Here is an 8,989-nt window from a genome sequence, read left to right as displayed (position 1 = left end):
AAATAAATAAAAAAGATGGAACATGGATTTACCCCCCAAGTTTTTATCACCTAATGGCGCTTTTAATCAGTGCAGAAGCGCGCGCGCGCTCTGTTGGCCGCACCAAGAGCCAACCCAGCTCAGAGGAGCGCATCTTCTCAATGTCCAGCTGTGCATGCTTTCTGTCGGACGGTGCTGAGCTTATGGGCTGGCTGTGTGACGTGCCAGGAGGTGTTGGACTGTGGGCTGAGATAAGAGGCGGCCGACAGGAGGAGAGAGCGCAGAACAGTGAGGCAGAGCGGAGAGGCGTGAACACCACAGTGCCTGAACATCTGAGCGCAGAAAAGATCCGAACCAAACACGTCAGATCAGCAGAGAACAGACTGAGGCAGCTGGGAAATGCTGCTGCTCCAGCCGGCTCACTGACGCTCCAGTCCGGGTTCAGACAGCTGCCACACGGGCTTTCATATTTACTGCGTCCCTGCGGGAGAAAACCAATTAAACTCAACTTTTAGTGGTAAGTCTTTATTTCTTTTTATTTATCATGTTATTAAAAAGAAAAAAAAATGATCACATTTTTTCTTATGATAAGGATTTCCTTAAATATTTTGGATTTCCATATTGACTCAAAGCGCAACAGGTGTTTCTTGTTAAACTGCTGCATGACGTTCAATTTTAATCAAAATGATTCAGTTTTTATTTTTAAAGCACTGTAGCAGATTTGTTTTACAATTATATGAAATACGTTATTTTTTACTTACAATTTATTTTTCAACTCATTTAATGTAATATTGTCTCTTTAACTCAGTTTATCCGCAAAAAACGAACAAACAAACAAGCAAAAACCTTCTCCGTTTTGAACTAGAAAATTGATGAAAACTTTTTACTGGGGTCTAAACAAATAAAGTTGTCTCCTCTTTGAATAAACATCTTTGCCGATGCTTTCTGGCACCTTCACAGCGGCCTCATTAGCTGATTAATCACACTGCTCCACCAAATCACACATGGGATCTAATTAAGTTTAGATGCATTTAAAGGGCTCCTTGGGGGTGAAATCCGACGATTCAAACTGTGATTTATCTTTGATGCCTCCAAAAGCCTCTAAATTATCTCAGAATCACCCAGAACTTTAAACAGACGGTGCGCCTGCTCTTACATATCTCTCTGTTGTTTCAATACAATTTCTAACCATTAAATTCTTTTTTTTTCTTCTAATAAATTAGCAATATTATTTCTGTAACACTGCTTCATTATTAAGGATGTAAAAAAATAATCTCAGATTAGTTTATAGGACTAAAATTTAACATCTGAAAGGAAGCAAAGATATGGATAAGTTCAGAATTTGAACAGAGATGCGCTACTGAAAAATCATCAGGACTCAATTATAACTGTAATTTAATTAACTTTGCACCCCCCCCCCCACTCGCAATTATATTTTATTAAACAATTTGCCTCAAATCTTCCTGTTTTTTTTATTTAATTTTTTTTATTTTAACTGCTTATTTCACTCAAGACAAAACAGACTTTAGCAAATACATTTCTCTTTATCTAAAAGTAAGAAGATCCTAACCCCGAATTGTATTAATTGGGGTATGAAGGGTTTCCTGAAACTAAAGTTCATGAGAGAGGCCTGAGGTTTACAGTTTCCTGCTGACAGGTGTTTATTCTTCAGAGCGCAGAAAAAGAAACCTCTCTCTTGCCGAGCGCACAAGGACGCCGCATTCTCCAAACACACAGCCATTTATCATCTGTGATATAAGGTCCACAACTTTTACAAATCACTACTGCAGCTTCACATGTGTGCACATGAAAAACAGAAAAAAAAGAGCAAACTTTCTGAGAAGTCTTCTGTAAACTACAACAGGCCTTAATATTAAACTCCATTTCTGATGTTATCCTTATTATGATTTTGTGCAGCAACGATACCTTTTTAGAAAGTTTTTGTGCTTTGTTATCCCTAATATTCAATTTAACTAAGAGATTTTTTTAAATAAAGTAATATGTTTATATATTTATAATTAATTTACCTATGTTTCAGGTTAACTAAAACGTTTAAAAAGACTACTACTACTTTTCACTGTTTTTTTTCCTACCTTCTGTTCTCCCAAACATGTTAAAATGTAAATTATTGCAGCAAAGTGAAAGAAACTCAACAGAGGGCCTGAGACCTGCTTATCTTTTCTGAGTGTGATGAGGTGAGGGTGAGAAGCAGTGTCCCACTGCAAAGCTCTCTGAGGTGCTGAATCTCACAGTCCTGACCAAACTGAAGTTGCCACAAAGCACCTTGGAGGCCACTGCAGACATATAAGGGTTAACGGGAGCAGGGAACTTATCTCCTCTAATGACCTCCTACATAAAAGTCAATTACTTCTGCGTGGTGATCAGAAAGGAGGAGCTGGTGGGGGGGCTGTTTGAGCTCCTCATTAGCAACCTTTTCTGCACTTTCAGGAAGGACTGCTGAAAATCTGCAGCTTTTAACAAATTGTTAAACTTTCTAACACTGTTTTATAACAAATACAAAGCTGGGGGTAAACTAATAAAATAGGCTTTTCAAAAAATTGTAATGTAAAACTTATTTTTTTTTAATGGTGAGCATTATCTAAAGTGTTTTTTTCTGATCGATTTATTTTAAATACTATTTTTTTTATTCCCTCTCACCATATTTTAAAGGTTATTCAGTACACTTTCTTATCGAATTTTGATTCATGAAAATGATAACCAAACAAACTGTATATTTAAGCATCAGGTGTCGTCTAATGAGAGTTCACCGTCATCTCAACACATTCAGCAGCATTCAGAGGATCTAAAATTACACAGAAGAGACAAGGATCATTTTTGTCTTGTTGAGTTCAAGATCAAACTCAGATTTTCTTCCTTTATTGAATACCTGCTCCATAAAATCAGCATTAGCTCTTTAATCAAGATACATGGATTATATATATACTGTATTGATTAGTTACAAACTGAAAATGTCAGTTAGAAAAGTTACACTTTTTTTTCAACTTTTATCTAAGTTATTTTGAAATATTGATTACCTTTGTAACTATTGTTTTGGTGCATTATCATTAAATGTGTTTAGATAGAGTGATTATAGGTTCACTTCTAAATTTTTCGATGAAAAGTCAATAAACGGCCATCTGTTATAGCCCCTTTGAACACAAATATAATGCACATAATGATCTATAGATTTTTTTTTTATATGATACGTGCATTGTATATATATTTACTTAATCTCTTTCTTAACGACTTAGTTATTATCATCCTATTAATGCACATATTTAGTTATTCACTAAATGCCTTAATCATCTTAGTTGTTTTCTTATTTAGCTGTTTTTTATGTTAATTAAGTTCTCAGTCTAGGATCATTTGTCCATCCATTCATCATCTTCCACTTATCCCATCAGGGTTGCGGTGGGGTCAGTGCCTATCTCTGGCAGTCTATGGGCGAAAGGCGGGGTACACCATAGACAGGTCGCCAATGTATAGCAGGGCAACACAGAGACACCAAGACACACAACCATGCAGACACACACACACTCACAACTAAGGAGAATATAGTAAAGCCAATAACAGTCATGTTTTTGGACTGTGGGAGGAAGCTGGAGTACCCAGAGAGAAGCCCCACATGCATGTGGAGAACATGTAAACACCAAAGTCTGCAACTTTCTTGTAGCAAGGCAACAGTGTTACAAATTGCACCGTCATGCAACACCTGTTTATTTACTATGGGGTCATCCACAAATTTCATAATTTTACAAGTGAACCAAAAAAAAATATTCAGTCTGGTGTACCTTTTATAACTGTTATACACGTATATTCATAGGTTTTTAGGCCTTGCTACAATTAAATAGGGATTGTAAAAAAATAACAAAAAAAAATAACTAAACTTTTTTTTTTCTTTTTTTCAAAGAAAAGATGTTGGAGGATAATTTCTCAAAGAGAGTATGATTCTCTGCCATATTTTTTCAGATTAGTTCTTAGGAGCTTACTTAAATTAAAGTTTAGTTGTTTCCTTGCTAAACTACATGGTAAGTTATCCTATTGCTCTTTCACTAAGTCATATGATGACTTTTATATATATTTATGTCATTAACTTTTCCACTGATTCACCTACTTTCTGTTCTAAATGACAAAAAATTATAAAGAAGATTGCAAAGAATTGCTGCTTATTGATGTGAAAAGTAATACAAATACACATAATACAATAAAAAAAGGCATTTAATGTGTCACTTTTTAAAACATAAATTATATCTTATGCCTAAAAATGTTTTTATATCAATTAAAAAGGTTTGTTAGAGCATCAAGTTTCACATTTAGTTGTTAAACTTGTCAAGTTTAGTGTTCATGATACCTGAGAGCCAGTTGCTTCTAATATCCATTGTCAACAAGAGGAAGTCAGTAAAAACATATATAACTGTATTTTAACGACATTTTTTTCTTTATGTTGTCGACGGCCTTTAGCCCAGTCTGTAATAAACAGATTTGGAAACAGATTTTTGAAACATAAAATTTGCTTACAGTTAGCAGCTGCTCATGTCATCAAAGTATTTGTTGATAACGTCTCCATTATGACCCAGAATATTTACACTCTGAATGAAAGGAGACAGGACATAAAACTCTGAAATGTCTGGACCAGCCAACAAAGTTTATGCTTTTAATTTTCTGCGAAACTGGTTCATGACATGGAAGTGATTTCATCTTGTTAGATTTTATTTAGATGTTCCTTCAGATGTGGTCTTTTATTCTCTAAGAATAAAAAAATGGGATTTATTAGATCATGCTCATACTTACATGAACAAAGATGATCACTGTATTTTTATGACATTTTGTTCTTAACCACAACTGCATTACCATAACAGATTGAGTTTTAGATCATTACAAGAAGAAGTCAGATGTTTTACTGCCTGTAACTAAGTAGTTTAAATTGTTTAACCAAAATAAATTGCAGGCTAAAGGGAAAAAAATAGTCAGAGCGATGAATCAGCAACTTTGTGAAAGATATTATGCACAATTTTTATTTCTGCTTGTGGGCCCTAAGTTCTGCTACAAGCTGCCTATCATGTTTTATCATTTTAAAATGAACTTGGTCTTTGCTAAAATCGTATGCAAAACAACGTGAGCCAAAGACATTTTGACAGAAACTACTGTGCAATAAGATATGACCATTGACTTAATCGTGAAACTCTCACTTTTCCAATTAACAATAACATAAAAATATGGCAGATTTTATGCAGTCATGCACATGCTTCTCTGGTTCATTCATAAAAAAGGAAACAAGTCCTCCTTTTGGTCGGTACACTTTCACAAACTCAACAGCAGCTGCAGAGCTGTTAGCAGGTTTCATATGAGTGACACTATGCCAAGGTGTGGTTTGTGCTCTAAAACCTGGAGCTGCTGCTCATGTCTGTCATCGTCTGCCTTAGACAAAGCAACATTATTGTCTATTGTTACTCCAGCTTATCAAACCTGATGTAACACCTCGCAGGTATTTCTGTGGCTGAATGCTGTCATTCTGTCTCTCTGCCCTCAACAGCCCCGGGCATGTTTCTGGGAACAGGAAACACCCACACACAGCTTTGGGAGTATGCACATATGTTGGCAGTGCTTCTATATTTTCGATTCAAGGAGACGTTGGTTGCAGTTATTGAGTCAAATAGTTTAAAAACTGGTCGTAAATCTTTTAAGCCAGAGTTAATCTTAAAAAATTGAGAGTTTAAGGATCTTTTTAGCCTTATTTTTGTTTTTAATAACTATTTTTTTTAATTGTCATAACACAGTCACAAGTACAGAGCAACAAAATGAACTCTGCATTTAACCCATCCCCTTGGGGAACAGTGGGCTGCCATTGTGCGGTGCCCGGGGAGCGGTGTTGGGTTAAGGGTCTAACTTTGCAGAAAACAGGCTCGAACCCAGAACGTCAGGATTCCAAGCTCTACGCTTTAACCACTAGGCCGCCACTCCCCAATAAAAAATAATAATTAAACTTTATTGATCTGACATTGGAGAAATTTACCTCTGCATTTAACCCTTCCCATTGGGGAGCAGTGGGTTGCCATTGTGGGGCGCCCCAGGAGCAGTGTGTGGTTAAGGTTCTGGCCCAGAGAACCACAGTGGTGGTCTTTGAGAGTGGGGAGCGAACTCTGAACCTTCGAAGCTCTATGCCCTAGCCACTAGTGTAAGCATGGTAGTGGAGGTGTAATGATTAGGGCTTGTTTTATACCAAATTATATAGTTTTAAGCATTAGAATAGCCCAGTAAAAGTCAAATCATTGCAAATGCTACAGTAAGATCTTAAGAAAAAATACGCAGAAAGAAATGTGCATAAAAATTAATGAACTGAACACTGGAAACAAAGGTGGGCCAAAATTCTTCCTAAATTGCCCAAGGGAAAAATAAAGTTTATTGCTGCTTATGGTGGTTTTATGAGATTAAGGATTTTTATTCCTAAGAAGAAAGGAGATTGGACACAGGATGGGGTGCAGCTGAAGGTGTCAGCTAAAGTTTCTGTAGCTTTATTAGACATGCATTGCAGGACTGGGAACTCAAAAGATCGTTATATAGGTTTTAGGCTTTAGCTATATACATATTTAGAAAAAAGAAACAGTATTTGATGTCCTTTCAAATAATTTCCATTGAAAATTATTTTTGTTTTATTGTTTCACTGCTTAAACTGTTTGATTAGAACACTTTTAATTTATTTTTGTTTTATTTTCTATCTTTATCAGCCTGCCTGTAGGATTTGCAGTAGCAGCCATGGGCAGTAAGACTCTACCAGCCCCTGTCCCTCTTCATCCATCCCTTCAGTTGGCCAACTGTTCCCTCATCCAGACCTCCACTGGTCTCCAGCTGCCACCTGATCATTTTCAGAGCATCTACAGCTTCAGTGCTCTCCATGCCATCCATCTTCAGCAGTGGACCCTCGGCTACCAACCTCTGGCTTTCCCCCGCTGCACATTTTCCAAGCTTCCTCCTCAGTTCTCCTCCATGGCCTCCATCCCTATATTCCCCCACCTTCTGCAACCGAAGCTGGACACAACAGGGTTGCTGCAGAGCTCCAAGAGCAAACCACGCTTTGATTTCGCCAACCTGGCAGCAGCAGCAACACAGGAGGACCATCTGAAGGTAGAGGACCTGAGCATGACGGGGGTTGCTGCTGCTGCAGCAGCTGCAGCAGCGCAGGTTTCATCCCAACACCAGACCTCAGCCAGCCTGGGATGCCTGCTGGACGTGACCAAGCTGTCCTCGCCGGAGCGCAAGTCCAGCCGAGGCAGACTGCCCTCTAAGACCAAGAAGGAATTTGTCTGCAAGTTTTGTGGCCGACATTTTACAAAATCTTACAACCTTTTGATCCATGAGCGGACGCACACAGATGAGAGGCCCTACACCTGCGACATCTGCCACAAGGCCTTCAGAAGACAGGACCATCTCAGGGACCACAGGTGAGAAAAATGATTCATGCTTTATTTATATAACGTCTTTGATTTTATTTCAAAAGTACTGATTATTTAGCATATATAATCACTTCATATTTAGTCAAATGAATCAAAATCTATTTTTGTATTCCTGTTTAAGCAGGGATAATTTAAAATATAGGCATTTGCATTTAAATTATTAGTTTTGACAGCGGAGACCGAATAATGACAGACTCTGCGGCATTTAGAAGATTTGTTGGATTAGCTTAGCTTATACAATAGAACTGCTCGAAAGAAGGGACCCAACTTCTTAAGTTTGACCAGTAAGAAATCTTGCATCTACCATGTCTCAACTTTACTAGACATTTCTATTCGAATCACAATCCAATCACTTTCTTTCTCTGTTTTGAAATCCAAATTAAACAATTTCTAAATAAGGCAGCATCCACATGAAGAGACAGGTTTGCAAAGGCATTTGGAATTTAGGTCTCCTAAGGTAGCAGGCATGTAGCATGAATTAAGTTCTGTTTGTGTTGACGCTAAATTGTTTGCATGTATGTCCTTGACTTTATGCACAAAATGTAAAAAAAAACTAAACAAAAAAAAAACTGCTCTGGTAGCCTTCCTGTACCATAATGCACTGCCTTGTTGTTTTCCCTGCAGATACATTCATTCCAAAGAAAAGCCCTTCAAATGTCAAGAGTGCGGAAAGGGATTCTGTCAGTCCAGGACGTTGGCTGTCCACAAAACATTACACATGCAGGTCAAGGAACTAAAGCCGGCCAAAATGAAGTGATTCACTGCAGCAACAGGGAAAGGGACCAGGAACACTGGAAAAACAACAGGACCAAAGACAACAGCCAAAGACTTTTCTTTTTTCTTTTCTCATCTCAGCCGTTGGAGGTGCAGCTTTCTGTGTGAACATTCCTTTCGGAAGAAATACTCCAGCATTTGATTTTCCTTAGAAATAAGCCTTAATAAAGACCTTGTTTGAGGTTTTCAGAGTTCGATTTGGCAGCGAACTCAACAATGGATATGTGGAACATGAAATGGAGCTCAAAATGAAAAAGACCTCTTGATTCTAGTCACCCCAAATGTTTCATTCCAATGTTTGTAACCTAAAGAGGGACGCTGTGTGCAAGATATTTTTCTAGAAGTCATGTTAGTGACACACAAATATCAATTCCAATGTTATTTTTGTACAAATGCATTATATCAAATTGTATTTTTGCACTTTAATCTGATTATTAATTATTCCCATATATCACTGGATTTCCTAAACTTATTTTTTAAATGAATAATCATTTCTAAATAAAATATTTTACTGTATTATGCTGACTGAGTTTATTTCATGTTGTTATAACTTAGAATGTTATATTGCAATGTTTAATCTTTATGCAGATTAGCTGCTATAGTGGATGAGATTTGCCCTTCCTAGAACTGCTATTACAGCAACCCGACCTTTAATCATTTTTAGTCATGATCACTTTTGAAATAATTTAGGTTTTAGGTATGCACAATTATATTAGTAAAGCACCTTTAATGTGGAAAATATCACAAAGTTAGGGTCTTTTGACATCTTTAATTTTCCAAATTTC

At 37.1% G+C, this 8,989-nt stretch overlaps 1 protein-coding gene across 1 annotated transcript; it reads left to right on the top strand.

Moving 5' to 3' along the window:
- Positions 1-204: 204 nt before the first annotated feature.
- On the top strand, positions 205-8,692 carry osr1 (odd-skipped related transciption factor 1). Its single transcript, XM_015381836.1, has 3 exons — positions 205-496; positions 6,705-7,418; positions 8,055-8,692. Exons 2-3 carry the CDS (start codon positions 6,733-6,735, stop codon positions 8,185-8,187), a joined length of 819 nt encoding a protein of 272 aa, XP_015237322.1. The 5' UTR covers positions 205-496; positions 6,705-6,732; the 3' UTR covers positions 8,188-8,692.
- Positions 8,693-8,989: the final 297 nt, after the last annotated feature.

The sequence above is a fragment of the Cyprinodon variegatus genome, unplaced genomic scaffold, assembly GCF_000732505.1.
Source record: "Cyprinodon variegatus isolate N-32 unplaced genomic scaffold, C_variegatus-1.0 Scaffold243, whole genome shotgun sequence".
Lineage (NCBI taxonomy): Eukaryota > Metazoa > Chordata > Actinopteri > Cyprinodontiformes > Cyprinodontidae > Cyprinodon > Cyprinodon variegatus.
Note: the sequence above shows the minus strand (reverse complement) of the source record. Positions and strands in the feature narration are given on the sequence as shown.

Excerpts from the sequence above, each read along its gene's own strand:
- osr1 (XM_015381836.1), top strand. The coding sequence starts at position 6,733 with ATGGGCAGTAAGACTCTACCAGCCCCTGTCCCTCTTCATCCATCCCTT. Across the intron at positions 7,419-8,054 it reads GACCATCTCAGGGACCACAG|ATACATTCATTCCAAAGAAA; the intron begins GTGAGAAAAATG and ends TTTTCCCTGCAG.